This window comes from Malus domestica, chromosome 11 (genome assembly GCF_042453785.1).
Source record: "Malus domestica chromosome 11, GDT2T_hap1".
Taxonomy (NCBI): Eukaryota; Viridiplantae; Streptophyta; class Magnoliopsida; order Rosales; family Rosaceae; genus Malus; species Malus domestica.
The window spans coordinates 3,778,987-3,798,706 of NC_091671.1; the positions used below are offsets into that span (position 1 = coordinate 3,778,987).

Below are 19,720 nucleotides of genomic sequence, written 5' to 3' on the forward strand. Positions count from 1 at the left end.
TTCAACGTGAAATATGAATTTGCTTTATTTGTAATTTATCGTAAGATTGGATACACGAGAACCGTGGAATTGTTCTTATTCAAGGACGATAATAGTTACAAATAAATGTTCTCTTGCAGTGCTGTTTGATCCGACACCTTCCACGGCAGTGCTCGAATATACACCAGATTATTTTTCACCACATACGCTTGATTCTGGACTTCTGCCGGAACTGCTTCTTTGTTACGCACCAGGGGCCCGGGAAGGTGCTCAGCTGCATTATTACCAGGTAAATTATAGCAAACAAAATGTGAAACCCATCGCCCAGAAGATTAGTAAGATTCCCAATTCATATTCCATTATTTATCAAAAAAGACACGGAAATTTTACTTGTAATTGAATGATACCTGCGAGTCCTGGTAAACATGCGGCGCCTCCTCACAAAACAACTGTCTTGAACCATGCATCGTCTCCTGTTAGTTCTGCCGAATGGCAATGTTCCATGCAAAGAGCAACAGCCTGGTGCAAACCCATAGTACGCCTATATGAAATATGACATTATAAGTTCCAAATAAAATTTCCCATTGAAATTCTGTTTTCCGAATAAACTAACTAGTACAATTTGGAGAGAACATGATTAGCAATTTATCATACTAACAAATACGCATCCTTTTTAAGTTTCCACTATCCAATCCTTCAACCAGTAAAGCATAGGGCAAACTGAACTTCTTACCTCAGGATGTCGAGCTCACTTAGTAACTTCCTATTTATCATTCCACCAATAAATTTCCAAACTATGACATGAGAAGAAAGAACAAAAGCTAGAACTAGAAAAAGCCTTCTTTAAACAAGCTGTGGCGTTCTACTGGTCATATTAATACTCACGGATAGCATTCTATGACGATAAAAATCCAAGCTATACCTCTTTCACAGTCCAAACTGTGTACAGTGAGTCAAAATTTATATTGCTCTGCTGCAATAGCTCCCTAAGGAACCCTGTAAGCTTCAGCGCTCCCAATCCCATAACCTCCACACCCACCTTGCGCATAACTTTACCATTTAAAACTGTAAACACAATAGTAACCCTGTAACTTTACCATTTGATTAATTGTGAAGAAAAAAAAAATACAACAAAATTGTAAAAGAGAAACTATGCACATTCCCTACGAAAGCATCAAGTATGACCAGAGATCTTTTCAGTAGTTAATAAATCTGAAATCACGAGAAAGATCAAACGTAGAATGGCTTACTTGGAACAATAGAAGTGACCTGGAAACCAATGTTTACAACAAACCCTGAAGTTCGTCTTGCTGCATACAAAGCTAAAGTTGCCTGCAGTTTCAATAGCAGACAATGAATACTGGACCTAGACTCAATTAACCCATTTATACACTGAGAGATGCAGTTCCAGATGACATGACAACTTTGCACAATTGCAACGCCATTGGTCCATTCTTCCCTATGGTTTATGGGAAAACATATATATTATTATGGAGGGGATGGGGAACAGTTTACCTGATTAACGGCACCGACAGCAGGGACATTCATGTCAAAAAGTACTTTGTATATGGCTTCTTTGAGCTGCCGTCTCGATGCTTTAGCAGATTCAGTATCTAGAATAAAAAATAAGAAAAAAATAGCACATTAGGTGGATGAAGACACTACTTTGTGAAGGATAACAAGACAAAGAGAATTGTGCAACTAATCCAAATTATAACTCTAGAGCAGCAACTCACCATCATAATGGCAGATTGGTATAGACAAAACCACGGGCTGCGAAGATGGTTTCACCTGCATCCTAAGAAGAAACACAATCACATATATCAGCTATACCTGCTATCAAAGATTCAAAGGAATCGCAGTGAACCAGCATGCCACATGATAACGAAGGTAGTGCAGTTTCTTTCTTCTCTACTTTTAAACTGAAAAGAGGAAAAGTATCTCAAATGTGCTTACTTGTATTTATGTAATTGAACATGCAGATTGAATAAAGAAATGTATGCAATTAACTAAGAGAAAGAGGATTGCATCAAGAAGAACAGCTACAAGCTTCTTTAACTATGAAGTTGCTTGACTAATAATAGTGAAAACTAAAATATAGGAGGACACACCTGCTATAAATATTCACAAAAAAAATGGCGGAGTCTTGAGTACATCGGCGACTCAACATTACCAAATTCCTGCGAGTCAGATCACTTCAGAACATTTTAGTGATAGACATAGCAAGAAAAAAGTGTGCAATCAAAAGTGACAGGTATATTAAACAATCTAACAATCATGTGGAATGGAAGGTTTATGCAAAAAAACTTCTTGACTGTGAGCTGAAATAAACATCTCACCAAAAAGGTTGCTGATCGGCCTGATGGACATGTGTATTTGCTCCAGCCAAACTTGCAATAGCCAGAGCCCCCTTCCCAAGAAATGTAAAAATAAAATGAGGGAACGGTTGAGCTACATAAACCCAAACGTTTGTTAACAAAACAAAATCATAACTCTACTCATATTATTACAGATGCTAGATAATAGTGATACTAAAACATTGAATAGCTATTGTTAGCCTACTTAAACATAAATACTGTTACTGCGTCAAGAGGCTGGAGACACTCACCATCAATGATAACAAAACCAGGAACTTGAACTCATTGACCATAAATACCCATGTAGGACAACTGGGGACTCTCACTTGAGAATATTCTTCAACAAAAACAATATTTGAATAAGCTCGGCCATAAAACTCAAAACACAATTCAATGCGCAGGCACCAAGTAGCATATACATTATTTCGACATCAAAGAACAAATTCACTAGACAAGTCCATGGTTTCCTCACCAAAACAATGGCGTAACGTTTTCTCCAAGATACTAACACTCAATTCCAATTATCACAGCGAACAGATACAACCAATTTAAATCCCATTCACAATTCTGACATTTTTATGTTTGACCACTTGAAAATCACACCTTTGCACAACTTTGCCAAAAATAAAAATTTCTGTCAGTAAAAATTCCACTCTTTACTACCGCTGATAATAATTTAAATACAAAAAAGTTCATTTAATCGATAATTATAGACTTTAGAACTTATGAACTGAGCTGCCGCTAAGTCTTGAACTTTCCCGGCAAAAAATAAAATAAAATAAATTTCACAGTAAACTCTCAATCTTTGAACACTAATTTGAATTCAAATTATTTATATATAACTGATAACAAAGACGTTAAATTTGAATCCCAAAGTGGGATTTTTCAGCTGAGAACATTAAATTTAAAAAAAAAATCAAAAATTGAGAAGTGGGAAATGCTTGAAATTGAACATACTGAAGTGGGTATCCGAATCTCAAATGGGTTTCCGGGAAAGCAAAGGATTCCCAATAATTCTCCTCCTCCAGCTTCTGATTCTTTAGAAAGAAAATCCACAGCTCGTTCTCGGAGACGACGCACCGCCACGCTTTGCACACGACGCTCAATTTCACGGCTCCTCGATCGAACGCCCCGAAACCCGCCGTTTCCGACGGAGAGCTCGAAGAAGAAGACGACGACGTTGACTCTGAACACGAAACCGTGCGGCTTGACACCAACTCCCACACTTTTCTGATCAACGTCGTCATGGTTTTCTTCGGCCCACAACGATTAGCTTCTTTCTTCTCAATTTTTGCTGTGGAGAACTTTCTCGGGAAAATTAGCCGAGAAAATTTTAGTTTCCATGGAAACAAATGGAAGCTGGGAGTTGTCTGGATTGGTTGGTACGTGCTTGGGGAAACTGAGAAGGCAAAATTGATTACGTGGGAGCTTGTTGTCGACACGTGGGAGCTACCAACGGCCAACTTCGAAGCTCGTACTCAAAATTTTCCAGGTTCTAATTACTCAACTTGAACCCTTTTATATAAGGAAGTCATTTTCCTATGGTTTTGCTTTGCCAATGATGCCGCCAAAATTTAAGTTTCCATTTTTAGGTGTTAAGAAGTAATTTGGTTACCCTGGTTATGTTATCGGATGTGGCAAGTTTTGTAATTTTATGTAAGGAGAGCATTTTTGTTGGATGTGGCAAAGTTTGTATTTCTACAAGTGCGATTTTTGCATAGTCCGAGATACTAAGTGTTATTGAATTTCCATGCATGGTAACTCAGTGACATATGTTGTGTAGTCGAGCACATGCATGACATGGTTGTTTTCATTCTCCATTCTTGTTGTGATTCTTATTGTGTGAACATCGATCTAGTTGTTATGGTTTTCTTGATTCTTTTTTTCTCACCCGAGAATATTCTTCAACAAAAACAATATTTGAATAAGCTCGGCCATTAAACTCCAACCACAATTCAATGAACAAGCATCAAGCATCATATACATTATTTCAAGATCAAAGAACACATTACCAAAACAATGGCATAACGTTTTCTCCAAGATACTAACACTCAATTCAATTATAACAACGAAAAACTACAACCAATTAAAACCCCATTCACAATTCTGACTTTCTTTATGTTTGACCGCTTGACATTCTTTTATGTTTGAATTGAGTTGCCACCAAGTCTTAAACTTTTCCAACAGAAAAAAAAATACAAAAACGAAATTTCTAAGTAAACTCTCAATCCCTTGGCACTAATTTGAATTGAAATTATTTATATTTAATTCATAACAATTGAATTCCAAAGTGAGATTTTTCAGCTGGGTAGATAAAATTGAAAAAACAAAAGAATTAAGAAAAATCGAAAATTGAGAAGTGGGAAGTGGGAAATGCTTGAAATTGAGCATACCTTTCAAGAAAACACTGGATTCCCAAAATACTCTTATTTTATCCTGAGGAATCTTTTAACAATAGGGCTTTAATGAAATTTTATCCTGAGGAATCTTTCAAGAAAACAATGGAAACACTCTATTGAACCGTTAGATTTGGCTTTAATGAAATTTTGTGGTTTGAGATTCTGTGCTCTGTGATTTAATTTCAACCACAGAATTTCATTAAAGTCAAATCTAGCAATCAAGAAGATATCTTCATTTTTATTTTTTTTTTTGAAAAATGGGAATCCTCTTATTAAAGGGCCTGTTATCCTGATGAGTTTTGCGTTTGCCTACAATAAACATGATCAGAGGTTTTGTTCAAAACATGATTAGAGGATTCATGTTAGAAAACCGGATTGACATTTTTGCCCCCATTTTAACTGTTATTTATTTTTAACAAACAATATATCTACACTTACTTTATTTAGTAAAATGACGGATTTAGTCAGCATGGTCTATCTGCTTCTTTGATAAAAACCCTCCTAACGCTCTTACCCTACAACAACGTGGTCTATATGTTTTTCAAATTTGAATAAACTTTGGTATTCCTTTTAGTTTTAATCGTGTTTAAATTGAAGTCTTAATTTCGGTGGTTTGTTCATAATTAATGTGATATGCTGTTTTACTGTGTGTTTTATGTGTTTGTTAATTTATGGGAGTCTTCACAAGAAATGTTGTGCAAATATATTTTGCTTCTATCAAGTATATGATAATGTTACATTCATTCTTTTAATGTTTAATTTTGTAAATTTATTTTTTAATATTTTTGTCATAAAAATTCCCAAGCTTTTCTCAGTCGGTTTGCTTTCCTGAATTCTGCTTTTTCCCTTTTGCTCCCCGCGTGCAGATCAGCAGCTGCGCTGTTGTTGTTCTTCTTCTCCTCCTCCTTAATTCTTCCACTCCAAAAACGTCATTTCATCGTAACTTTTTCATACGACAACGACATCTCGCAAGGTCGGAGCCTGTAGATTCGTATCAGCTGAACCATCTTCCATCTGATATGACACCCACACCTCAAAATCAACTGTGCTCAAAGATTGGAGCCTAGAACAGTGACCCTTTTTTGGCGGAGTTTTGCTGATTCCGTCCAATTCCGCCGGAATTTGGTCTCGGCCCAAGAGAGAAAGTTGATCCTCTCCTAACGATCTTTCTACCTATACTTGAGTTCGTTGACCGAATTGAAAGTTTTTTTTTTGTTTTTTTTAGTTTTTGGTTTGAGGGTTTTTAATTTTTTGATTTTTTGTGCAGGTAAAGGAAGAACCCATAAGTGATATGTTCACTGAATGACTTGATAGGAGTGCTCTTCATTGGGTTAGAGAGGTTCGTGAAGAAAACTCTGGCTCGATCTCTCCGAAGACGAAAGCTGTGTAGCCGATTCATCCCCTCCGGTTTGAAGGGTTGAGGTTGTGAAGGTACGATCATCGACAATAAATCCCGGGTTATGGTGGAATCCCACCAAGAATTATCGGACGGCTGCGTCAGGACCATGCCACTGATGTCTTTCGCTGTCGCAGCATGTCCCTAATCTTAAGCTTCCCATTATACTAGCTCATTCTTTTTTAGTTTTTTTGTTCCTTTTCTTTTAGCATAATGTTAAGAAAATTTTAACGAAAAGCTCATGATACTGTTTATTTTAACGAAAAATTACATTTTTACACTAAAAAGTCAATTATTGTACTATTCAATTTATCCTTTATTTTGTCTATTTCGTTAAAACTCAAAATTTTCAAACATTTTTCATTAGTTTTCTTAATTTTAGTCGCTGAACATTTGTATTATATGCAGCTTATGTTGGGTGACATTGTGATTTCTGTTGAGACAGCGACAAGGCAAGCGGAGGAAAGAGGCCACACGCTTATTGATGAGATACGTGTTCTCATGGTTGAAGGATTTTTTTCGTTGGAGAACCGATTAATTCAGAGGGATGCTTTTTAGTGTAGTTTGATGACTTTAATCGCTGAACCCTCCTGCAGATACATGGGTTGTTACATTTACTAGGATTTGATCATGAGATTAGTGAGGAGGCCGAAGTGGAAATGGACAAGGGAGGAGGAGGAGCTCCTTTAAAGAGTCTTGGGTGAAAGGGGAAATGATTAATTCAAAGTGCACATGATGCCGAAACTTACACAAATTCCTATGAGGAAAAACCAGATGGTAATTTCATCTTTTACAGCTTCAGTTTCACATTATTTGTCATTGGATTTGCTAATATAAGTTTTTAGTGAGATAATCTTACTGGTGAATTGTTAAAAGGAAGGAAGAGAGAAGGCAACCTGCGATTCTATAAACCAAAGTTATATACATTTTCTGTGTATGGATGGTAAGTTGGTGGTTAATGTAATCTTGCGCCTTCACTGTGCTTTTTTTTATTTTTATTTGTTAGATGATCAATTGATGTATTTTATGACAGTCGATCTGCAAGATGTAAAGATGATTTCTTTGTTTATGTATACTGTTTAATTATATCAATGGAAATTGGTGCTGCCATTGTGGCAGTAGATGAATTTCTGGCTTTTGAGATGAAGTACTATAAAATTTTGATTTCTTTTTTCTTTACATGCTTTGCTTTTAATTTTGCAGGAATTCTCACGTCGCTTTGATTAAGTTATACATGGCCATGATAAGGTATTGCTCATCAGCCTCATCCCCACAAACATTTTGTACATGTGTGACATTAATATATTTTGTTTTCCGATTGAATTTGTTTTGATTCAATGGGGTTGGTGAGCTAAACAGCAAGTGGCTTTTTAATCGTGTTTAAATTGAAGTCCTAATTTCGGTGGTTTGTTCATAATTAGTGTGTTATGTTGTTTTACTGTGTGTTTTTTTTTATGTGTTTGTTAATTTATGGGAGTCTTCACAAGAAATGTTGTGTACGAAGATATTTTGCTTCCGTCAAATATATGATAAGGTTACATTCATTCTGTAATATTTAATTCACTTTTCAAATCCCCGTAGATAAATACATTTAAATTGTATAAGTCGCGCGTAGAACGTCGTAATTTTAAAAAGGCCTTCTGCACATGCGTGAGCGCCTGCAGGGAGGCTAGTTATGGATAATAGTGATGCTAAAACATTGAATAGCTATTGTTAGCCTTTTGAAAAATATTGTTAATGCATAAGGAGGCTAGAGATGCTCACCGTCAATGATAACAAAATCAAGAACTTGAACTTGTTGACCATAGATACCCATGTAGGACAGCTGAGGACTCTCACCGGAGAACGTTCTTCAACAAAAACAATATTTGAATAAGCTCGCCCATTAAACTCCAATCACAATTGAATGAACAAGCACCAAATAGCATATACATTATTTCAGCACCAAATAGCATATACATTATTTCTACACTTACTTTATTTAGTAAAATGACGGATTTAGCCAGCGTGATCTATCTGCTTCTTTGACTAAAACCCTCATAACGCTCTTACCCTGCAACAACGCCGCCTTTAGGCCGCTCCTCCGCAAGTTTTTCCGAATCGCCGTACGTCGGTCTTCTCCATTGACTTATTCCTCAAGACCTCACCATCAAGTATTCAAGGTATGGATGTGTATTGATCTCAAGTAAATCATCCCCACATCACCCTTTTCTCAATCCACAAGTTTTCGCGTCAGGGGAGCAACCCACTGCAAGATATTTTCGTAGATTTCGTTTTTTTTTTTGGGCCGGGGGGTCGGGGAGGGGGGAGCATCCTCCATCTCTTCAAAATTAACAAATTCCATCACTTGGGGGTCAGAATCAAGATATAAAGATGGTGGGAAATGGAAGAAACCCGAAGCAAAATTGGGAAATTTGGGTCTGCTCTTTGAATGCCTCAGAGAAATTTAGTTGAATTTATCTGTGAAACTGTTGTTTTTTGTTCCTAATGTGCTATTGAAAGCTCTGGAGGCAGAGCACCCAATAATCGACTCCAATTTCCAGACGAACACAAGGTCATCTTGTCTGCAGGTTCTTCTCTACCAGGTCAGCATCTATATGTCAATGCCGGGTGGCTGGAAGAGGCGGAAGAGCTCATCATGTCAATGCCAGAAAAGCCTAATTGGGTACGGACACATGGTGACCTGACGAGAGGGAACCTTGCGTTCAAGCACTTTACTGAACTGAACCAATGTCTAAGATTGTTGGTCATTGATGAAAATGAAATTGGAACTCCTTTCTTTACGTTGGAAGACTGCAAAACCGCAAAAAAGGGCAATCCTCTCATGGACATGCAATACTCTTGATACGTAAAGGGGCTTTCGGCACAAATTAATAAGAGCATACACCAGTGCAACTGAGGTTTGGAGAACGACTCTTAAAATATACGAATTATTCATCATCATGACATATAAGATAGCTGTACAATTAACCGGAAGATTTGTTACTGATAAATGTATTTCCAGTTTCAGCATGTTCCTCTCTCTGCTCTCTTTGGGAGGAGGTTATCAGAAAGTTACTCACCCTTGGTGTCTGCATAAACTCAAGTCTGGACTTGTGCCGGAACTGGTTCATGTGTCAAGCATGCACGCACCAAGGACCAAGTCGCTCGACCTGCTGCATGGAGAAAGCTGGAGATGATCGGATAATTAATGTTGAAAGAGTATGGAAAACTTGCAACATGAAAGTTGTAAATGGATTGCATGCTGTGTTTTAACACATTTTTTAGACATTTTGATTTAAATAACATTAAACTCTTGATGTTGTTTGAAACTGGAAGTACCTGGATCTTCAGAGCATCGTATAATCTATTTTTAGGCAAGGAATGTGGGATATTTTAGGCCAGTATCGTCCTTTTCCAGGTTGACATCTTTCTTTTTGTAAAGGACACCTGACGATCGAAAGTAACCCAAGTGAAAGAGGCAGGCCCTCTTCTGGAATCGATGCTAGCTTTGGACAATCTTCGAGGCTCAGAGTTTGAAGAGAGGTGAGGAATTGAATGCCCTTGCTGATTTTGTTCAGATTTGGGAAGTCATAAATTTCGAGTTCAGTGAGGGATTTGGGGAGCAGCATCTCCTCCTTCCCATCAGGTGGAAATGACAACACATCTGGATCTTCACTTCTGATCAACAACTTTCTAAGAGAGGAGAGTTTGTGCAACCCCCAGTCCAACTCCCAGAGCCGCTTACAACTCTTGACTTTATAAATTCCAAGTGATGTCAGGTTGGGAGGAGAGGAAGTCAAGATATAAAGATGGTGGGAAATGGAAGAAACCTGAAGCAAAATTGGGAAATTTGGGTCTGCTCTGTGAATGCCTCAGAGAAATTTAGTTGAATTTTATCTGCGAAATTGTTCTTTTTTGCTCCTAATGTGCTATTGAAAGCTCTAGAGGCAGAGCACCCAATAATCAACTCCAATTTCCAGACAAACACAAAGTCGTCTTCTTTGCAGGTTCTTCTCTACCAGGTCAGCATCTATGCATTGCAATAATATACTCTATATATATAGATGTATGTATACGTCTGCAAGTTTGTTTCAATCTTTCATTGTACTAGATTTTCCTGTAAGTCTGGTCAACAGGTGCTTAAAGTTTTGAATTTCATGTTTTATTATTCGTACCACTTTGTTATAAACTTAGGATTTAGTGATTGGCTTAATCACTATTAGGAGTTTAATATTGGATTTGTTAGGCTTTTCTTGTTTTTAGTGAAGTCTGTTAGAAATGCCAGCTGGCATTAAAGGTAAAAGTCTATAAAAGGGAGCTGAGCTCCCTGAATTGTATCAGATCAGAATTTACAAACAGAAATACAAACCAAAAAATATATTGGAGCCCTTGCTCCCTTCTACTTCATCTTCTCTATTTGCCATTACTTTCGCTGCTTGCAGGTTGATTATGTCACACTTGGGTTCTGAGATTTGGGCTTTGTCACACTTGGGTTCTTTGGTATCTGATTGGTTGATTATGTCTGTGAACTTTTAAGGTTTATTGGGTGTTTAGTTCTTGCTTGTTCCTTTTGAGCAAGATTTGAATTTTTGTTTAGAGAATTGGGCTTAATTCAAAAACAGTTTTATAGAAAGGAGAATATGGAGTGCCCGGTGGCAGGAAGAGGAGGAAGAGCTTGTCATGTCAATGCCAGAAAAGCCTAATTGGGTACGGACACATGGTGACCTAAGGAGAGGGAACCTTGCGTTCAAGCACTTTACTGAACTGGAACCAATGTCTAGTGACAGATACAAAGTAGCAGGGAGTATGTTTGCCGACGCTGGAGAAAACGAAAGTGCAACTGAAATTTGGAAACTCATTGGAGAAAAATGAATTGGAGATTACTCGTGGGATGAGTTTCATCAAAATAGATGGTGCCGTCCATGAGGTTGTAGTGTGGACTATTCATCATAGCAGGCACAAAGAAATCTACATGTGGAGCAGGGTTCATAGATCGTTGGTTATTATGAAATTGAAATTGGAACTCCATTCTTTACTTTGGAAGATCGTAAAACCGCTAAAAATGGCAGTCCTCTCATGGACATGCTATACTCTTGATACGCAAAGGGGATTTTAGCACAAATTGATAAGGGCATTTACCAATGCAACTGAGGTTTGGAGAAAGACTCGTAAAATATTCGATTCATTCATCATTGTGGCAGAGAAAATAACTATATATTCACAATTTATTGAAAGATTTGTTACATGGTAGAATTCTTATGTAATCACAGTTATATATATATAGATAATATACAATGATAAATGTATTTACAGTTTCAGCGTGTTCCTTTCTCTGCTCTCTATGGGAGGAGGTTATCAGAAAGTTACTCACCCGTAGTGTCTGCATAAGCTCAAGTCTGGACTTATGCCGGAACTGGTTCATGTGTCAGGCATGCACGCACCAAGGACCTGGTCGCTCGACCCACTGCATGGAGAAAGCTGGATATGGTCGGATAATTAATGTTGAAAGAGTACGGAAAACTTGCCACATGAAAGTTGTAAATGAATTGCGTGCTGTGTTTTTAACACATTTTTTTAGACATTTTGATTTAAATAACATTAAACTCTTGATGTTGTTTGAAACTGGAAGTACCTGGATCTTCAAAGCGTCTCATAATCTATATAGATCACTGTTCTAAAAATCCCCGCCTAGCGCCGCCTAGGCCCCGCCTAGGCGCTAGGCCCCAGCCCACCGCCTCGATTAATGCCTAGGCCCTAGCCCACCGCCTAGACCGCCTAGCCCGCCTAGGCACCCACCTAGGTTGCAACTCACTTAGACAGAAAATATATAACTTTCATTTTGCATTTTGTTTTTTTTCCAATAAATTGTAAGAGATTTGTTGCATACTTGAATGAACAAACATTATATCCTTATTTCACATGTTTTCATTATGTTCCAATACTTCATGATATATATATGCATTCTATTTTGTAGTTTATGATGAAATTATATATATTTCAAGTAGAAGCAGACACTTATTTACCTGAAATATGATAGATTTACTTAAATCCGCCTAGTCCGCCTAGGCTCCCGCCTAGGCCCCGCTTAGCCGCCTAGACGCTAGGCCCCAGCCCGCCGCCCGACTAGCGCCTAGCGACTTTTAGAACCCTGACATAGATAGGCAAGGAATGTGGGATATTTTGGGCCAGTATCGTCCTTTTCCAGGTTGACATCTCTCTTTTAGTAAATGACACCCGGCGATCCAAAGTTGCCCAAGTGAAAGTGGCAGGCCCTCTTCTGGAATGGATGATAGCTTTGGACAATATTGAAGGCTCAGAGTCTGAAGAGAGGTGAGGAATTGAATGCCATTGCTAAGTTTCTTCAGATTTGGGAAGCCACCAATTGTGAGTGCAGTGAGAGATTTGGGGAGCAGCATCTCCTCCTTCCCATCAGGTGGAAATGACAACACATCTGGATCTTCACTTTTGATCGACAAATATTTGAGAGACGTGAGTTGGTGCAACCCCCACTCCAACTCCCAGAGCCGCTTACAACTCTTGAGTTTAGAAATTACAAGTGATGTGAGGTTGGGAGGAAAGGAAGTCAAACCTTCCAAGTAGTCAATCTCCAATTCCTTAAGAGACGTGAGATTGCCAATGTCTTCCGGTGACACCTCCAATTTTCCGCAGTCCCAAACAATAAAAGCTTGAAGATTGGTGTGGTGGCATAGGCCCTCCGGTAAGGATTTCAGATTTGGACACGTGGTAATACTAATATATTCAAGACAATTATTAGTCTTGTCGTGGAAGAACCGGTCTGATGCTATTAACTCTAGCCCTTCACAATTCCGTATATGAAGGTGTTTAAGCGCCCTGTAAAGCTGGCCTCTCAGTGATAACGATGTCAGAGATGCACAATCAACTATCTCCAAGTGCTCAAGAGAAACAGAAAAAGAAGATGACGAAGAAACAACGAGCTCCTTCTCCTCCTCCACTAATGATTTAAATCTTCCACACCACCGTATCACTATTCTTTTCAGATTTTGGGGAATCTGATATTTTGCAATATACGTCAGAGAGGGACAGTAGTAAATATCCAAGACTTTAAGAGAAGGTGGCAGGCCAACATCTGGAAAAGAAACTAGACTTGAACAGTGGCTTATGTGAAGCTCTTGAAGAAACGACAACTGACGCAACCCCTTCGGCAGCTTCGAAAGACTTCCACAATAGTTTATTTCCAGATATTCAAGCTTACAAACTAATATTGGAACCTGCAGCAACCCCTCCAATTCTTTTCCGAGATCTTCAACAAGGGCAGAGTTGCTTTCAATAACCAAACGAACAAGAGAAATCAGGTGTGGGAAACATCTATCCTCTTTTTCCAGTGAAGACGTCAGCTCCTCACAACCACTAATCTTCAACTCCTTAATCTTGCCCAATCCTTTCGTAAGTCCCCTTGCTCCCAACCGCGGCTCCAAAATATTTGAAAGCCGCATGCTCTCTAATAACTTAAAGTCAACCTCTGCGCTGGTATGCACTAGCGCTTTGCAGCCATGGATGCTTACTTCACTCGCGTGTTCATAATTGGCAATTTCCACCACCAATTCCTCGCACCTATAAATCTTAAGCTTTGCTAACGAATTAAGTTTCTTCGGCAACTCGCCCTCCAGTTTAGGGCACTCTCTGATTGAAAGCACTTTTAGGCTAGGGAAAACACCACTTCCCTTATCCTGATCGAAGGGCAGCCATTTCTCCCATTGATACATAAACGAAAACTCAAGAATCTCTAATACTCGAAAAGGCAAGCTACCCTCTCCGTAGAATTCAGGACCAACGATTTCCACGGCAGTCATTCCCTCGATATGAAGTTCTTTAAGGCAAGGCAACTGTCCGACTGGTGGCAAGAGATGGCAACTTGCACAATTGTATAAGCTTACACGGACCATGTTAGAGAACAGAGGATCTCCAAACCACGATGAAAATTTCAATCCAGCATAACCCTTAATGGTGATCTCTTTGAGATTTTTAGGAGGTTTTAACATGTCAAGCACACCCAACTCCATTTCCCTCGATCCGCTCAAATTAGACCATTTCAGCTGCAATGAATCAAGCCTCTCCTTGTCTATTAACTTGGCCTCACTAGCATCCTTAGCATCAACCACATTCTCCAATCTTGAGAGGCACAATGTCCCTCGAAGATGCAGTAGGGACCCTATCTCTCTTATCCCAGACTGATCACTACCTTTGCCTACCACAAAATACGACAAGGATTGCAGATTCGTCAATCGACCTATATGCGGAGGCATTACGTCCAATCGATGTTGAAACGGATTCATTCCTTTGGAATTGTTGAGATGCCGCAAATTAATTAGATTACTCATGTTTGCGGGCAATGCCTCCAATTTTGTACAACCTTCTAATAACAATGTTTGCAGATTGCAAAGAGTGGTTGTTGATGGAGGCAAACTCTTTATCTGTGTATAAGAAAGGTCCAGATACCGTAGATTCCACAATTTACCAATTGAATTGGGCAGCTCAGTTATTACATAGCCATTCAAAGAAAGCACTCGTAAGATTTGCAGTTCTGGCAATAGATCAAACGTAACCCTACGAGTTAGATAGTTATACCTTGATTGTGGAAGCGGCAGGAATGTCCTCAAATGTTTAACACTTGAAATGGCCTCAAATTTTTTAACCCCATCATGCTCACCAATAACATAAGACATATGACGAGCCATTGGATGCAAGTCATCATTTCCCTTATCCTCCAATGAAAAGCATATTTCAGCTGCAGCCCACCGCGCCAACTCACCAACGAGGTCATGCATTACATACTTATCATTGCTTTTGCTTGCCTTTTGAAATAATGACCTGGACAATAGCTCTTGAAAATAGTCACTGCCTACTTCTTCCAGTTGTTTCTTGTCCTCCACTCTTTGTTGAATCAAACCTTCTGCCATCCACAGAAGGATCAACTGCTTCTCCCCGAACTCATAGTCATTCGGAAGTAGGGAACAATAGGCGAAGCACCGTTTCAAACTCGAAGGGAGATAGTGATAGCTCAATTTTAATACCGGGAGAATGCCAGTATCGTCTGATAGACTCCACATCTTGTTGTTTAAGATTGCCTCCCATTCTTCCACTTGTTTACAACGTAGAAGACCTCCAAGAGTCCTTGCAGCCAATGGCAATCCGCGGCATTTTGCAACAATTTTCTCCTTTATCAACTCAAACTTTTGCGGCCTTTTGGTAATGTCCAAGCGGGAATGCTGCACAAAGACTTCCCAACATTGATCATCTGATATGCCACCCAATTGATAAATAGTGGATCCCATCATGTTTGCAACATTCGTATCACGTGTTGTCACAACTATCTTACTTCCTAATGCTCCAACACGAAAGGGGGACTGCAATTTTATCCACAAATCATAGGCACATGTATTCCAAACATCGTCTAAAACAATCAGAAACTTTTTTCCTGCTAGCTCCTTACTCAAACTTTCTTGAACTTGGTTGAATTCCTTGAACTCCTTTGCAAGACCAGATGTGGCGGATTCAAGAATTGCCTTTGTCACTCTTTCAAGATTGAAGTCATCCGACACAGATACCCATACTTTTAGGTTAAACTCTTTCGTTTTGTCATCATCAAAAACATGTCTTGCAAGTGTTGTCTTTCCCACTCCAGGCATACCGACAATGGCAACTACATGAAAGTCAACAGCACGGGGTGTTTCTTTCAACAACAAGTCAATAATCTTCGTCTTGTCTGTATCCCTTCCAATCACAGGTCCTTCTGGTAAACGGGAACTTGGTGGCAAGTGCCATGCCTTAGCAGATGGCGTCCCCTCATTTAAACCAAGTTGGTTTTTCCGTTCCAATATCTCATGTAACCGATCAGTAATCTTCTTTATTTCTGAGCTCAAGTTACAGTTAAATTTAACATCAGAAAACAATCCCCATACCTTGCTTGTGGTAGCCCCATATTTCTCCTTTATTTGGCGTCGCAACATCTCGGTTGAAAACTTGTCCAATATGTCTTCCACATCATAAGCCAAGTTTCTGAGACCATCCAACCACAATTTTACTGCTTGGCTCGTCAATTGCTTGTCTTCCGCGTCATTCAGCACCGCTCGAATAGTAGACAACATTGAATTCCATTTCTCCAACTCTTTGCCAACGCCAAGTAGGCGTCTAAAATAGCTTAGTGTCTCACGAGATGCTAACCTTTCAAGTAACACTTGAAGTAAACCAGTGATAAAGACCTCTCCCAGTGACATGGCTTATAAGAACTTCTTCAGGATAATGTATATTAACAACTTCTTCAGGAGAAAGGAAGGTATCAAGATTGAAAGAATGAAGTGAAGCAACCAATCCAAGAACAAGTAACCAAATGTCACGAGGAAGCTTGTGCAATGTCGACCGTCGAACTGCAAAAAGTGAAACTCGTTAAGAAAAAGTTACAAAAATTCTAGTTTTGTTGTCTCATCGAATTTTCTCAAAGCTTTTAGTATTTACTGAATCAAAAAATTTGATTTATGTCCTAGTTACAAGCTCAGAGATATGTCCTAAGCATAGTAAACGAATTGGCCTCGGGATTGTTTGAGTCAGATATGCTTTTGTTTTTGCACATAAATTTGTAACACTTTCTTCTACCAAAAATAAGAGCCAGCTATTCCAATTACCAACTTCCATTGAAATCATAACAAGACGGTTTACACAAACATGATTCGTTATACATAGAGTTAGGATCGGGGGACACCAATATTTTGAAACACACTTTGTAAAGCCTGTTAGGATTTTACTCGTCGGTATGAGGGTCCTATTTTGTTTACGATTGTATTAGAATTTAGAAAAGCTAAAGATGCACAGATTCTTGTCTTACAAAGACTAGGAAAGAATTAAGTTTCCTTATGCAATTAGATTAGGAATCCTAAAAGCAGAAACGGAATAGGAATGCAAGTGTGCTTTCCTATCACAAATAGATTAAGAGACTTAATCGGAAGATAGGTATGTAAATAGCACCCTGCACTTACAAATAGGGTGTGGCCAAAAGCAGAAAAACTAAGACAAATGAGAGAAGAGAGGGAATGAGATTAGTTCTATGGTTTGCAAAAGTATTGTATACTCTATTGTTAATTAAATAAGCCATGAATTCTTTATGTTGAGAAATCACAACTGGACGCAGGCAAAAGTTCTGTTGAACAAGTATAGATATTGTGTGTTTCTAGTTTTTCTCTATTTGCTAAATTTAGTCTACTGTCAGATACATCAAAGAACATAATCTAGAGGGGAGTTCAAATTTTACAATTGGTATCAAGAGCTTAGGTTCAGGTGTTCTACGATGGCAAGAGGAATGAAGACAGCAGGTTTGAGAAGCTTAAGGCTTGCATTAAAATATTTTGATGGCAATGATGACTTCATGGATTGGCAGAGGATGATGAAGAATGTATTGATACATCATGATTTGGATTATGCACTCCTTGGTGAGAAGCCTACGACCATGACATAAGCGACGTGGACCAATATTCTCAAGGCCAAGAGTTCATATCGAGATTCATCTCACGAAATTAGTCAGGTCCTACGTTACAGAAACGATGACCATTAAGGAACAATAAGACAAGGAGGAGAAGGTTTATATGGGCAAAACCATGTCCAATAAATTGTTTATCAAGAATGAACTATTCGGGCTTTGCCTGGAAGAAGGAGGTGATATTGAAGATCTTGTATTCCAGAATTGCTTAGCAAATCTTCAAAAGGTCAAAGAAACTTGCAAAGATAATGATATGGTTATCATCTTACTAAGGTCTCTACCCTCGTCATTCAAGCACTTTCGAACAACTCTAATATTTGGAAAGGAGTTCATGTAGCTTAAGGACGTAATTCAAGCCCTTCAGTCATATGTTAAACAATATGATATAATTGAAGGCTCTCAAGGCCTTTTTTCCAAAGGCAAGGAGAGAGGATGGGAAAAGACAAAGGAAGAGAATAATATCAACATGGGTTGGTCGAAATCCAAGAAGAAAAATGAAAAGAAAGAAGGCTGCTTCGAATGTGGTTCTGCTGATCCTAAATGCAAAAACGAAATGTGAGTGTGTTTTCCTATCCCAAATAGATTAGGAGACTTAATTAGAAGATAAGCATAGGGTGCAGCATGAAGCAGAAAAACATAGAGACAACCGAGAGAAGAGAGGGATTAATTCTAAGCTTTGCAAAAGTATTGTATACTCTATTATTAATCAAACAAGCCGGGATAAATCACAATTAGAAGTAGACAAAAGTTTTATTACCCAGTATAAATCTTATGTGTTTCTAGTTATTCTCTATTTGCTAAGTTTAGTCTATTGCTGGATACATCAAAGAACAACAAGATCTATGGGTGTATCGAAATCTTACAATGCTCACTCCGTAACTTTATTCAACAATCCGAACCAGCTATACTTCAATTCATCATTTATAAATCATCATTGCAAAAAATTAGAAAAACCTAAATCATTAAGACGTTAATTTGTAGAAAAGTAAATCAATGAAAACAGTTATGCAAAGAAATACTAAAGTGAATATCATTTAATCTAACGTTAAATATTGTTTCGGATTTAGGTGATTTTTGGTAGACATGATATTCTACACACACACACACACACAATTTCATGACATGCACAAGGAAACAAATCCCATAGGCATTTGGATTAGGTTTTATTTTATTTAATTTTTTTTTCTTTTTATGAAAGGTTGTACCAATTCCCCCAAAAACTTATAGATCGTATCAACTATCAAATTCCCAATGGATTTAGGGCCAAATAATCCAGCACAAAGAGTAAACGGAGAAAGGCAAATAAAAAAATGACAAAATACTGATATAGATTCGTATAAGTGTTTCTGAGTCATAGAAGTGTTTTTTAGAGAAACACATGATAGATGGTTCTTCAAGAAGCACTTCCAAAGTAATAAACACTTGAATTTTTTTTATATATAAATTCAACGTTAAAGTCTCTAATAAACCCACACTTCTAGCAAAAAGTGTTTATAAGTTATTCCTATACAACCAATTCCAACTTCTTTATGTTGTTGAAACCCCCATTTCAAGTGCTTCCTATATTCAAGCGTACTTCCAATTTTTGTCAAACAACATGCTTTTACTCGTATAATAACTAATAAGCACTAATTATGCCAAAAGCACTTCCAATAAGACCGTAAAAGCGATTGAAACAAGACCTTTCATTATCATATAGGTCAATCGATTTTGGATATTTTCCAGCATTAGAAAAAGAAATGCAACTCATAGCCTAAATATTTTCCATGCAAATTTGAATAAGCAAGAATTCATCCATATTATTTCAAATTGTAAATTTTATAAAATGAAATAGATTACCCATGCCAAAAAAGCACTTACATGGAATGGAAGTATGGAAGTAGAGAGATGAGAGATGGCTCGCTAACAAATCCGGACCGAAATTCAAGGAATAATAACGTGCATTTTCGTCTTTTGCTTTATATCATAACAATTTCTAGCTCCTTTATTTGCAGCCTACAGAATCCCTTTCCACAACACTTGAAGTAATCCAGAAATAAAGACCTCTCACAATGACATAGCTTATGAAAACTTCTTCTTCAGGAGAGTGTATATTAAC

The 19,720-nt window shown here is 38.1% G+C and overlaps 1 protein-coding gene, 2 long non-coding RNA genes and 1 pseudogene across 3 annotated transcripts; 2 read left to right on the forward strand and 2 right to left on the reverse strand.

Annotated features, from left to right (window-relative positions):
* Positions 1-2,590, reverse strand: LOC139189258 (actin-related protein 8-like; annotated as a pseudogene).
* Positions 2,591-6,774: 4,184 nt separating this feature from the next.
* On the forward strand, positions 6,775-7,551 carry LOC139189277 (uncharacterized). Its single transcript, XR_011572991.1, has 3 exons — positions 6,775-6,908; positions 7,008-7,074; positions 7,335-7,551. It is a non-coding gene; the product is annotated as an uncharacterized lncRNA (long non-coding RNA).
* Positions 7,552-8,735: 1,184 nt separating this feature from the next.
* LOC103422624 (uncharacterized) lies at positions 8,736-10,515 on the forward strand. Its single transcript, XR_003766552.2, has 2 exons — positions 8,736-9,031; positions 9,136-10,515. It is a non-coding gene; the product is annotated as an uncharacterized lncRNA (long non-coding RNA).
* Positions 10,516-12,174: 1,659 nt separating this feature from the next.
* LOC139189274 (putative disease resistance RPP13-like protein 1) lies at positions 12,175-16,497 on the reverse strand. The gene has a single exon (XM_070807881.1). It carries the CDS (start codon positions 16,367-16,369, stop codon positions 12,254-12,256), a length of 4,116 nt encoding a protein of 1,371 aa, XP_070663982.1. The 5' UTR covers positions 16,370-16,497; the 3' UTR covers positions 12,175-12,253.
* Positions 16,498-19,720: the final 3,223 nt, after the last annotated feature.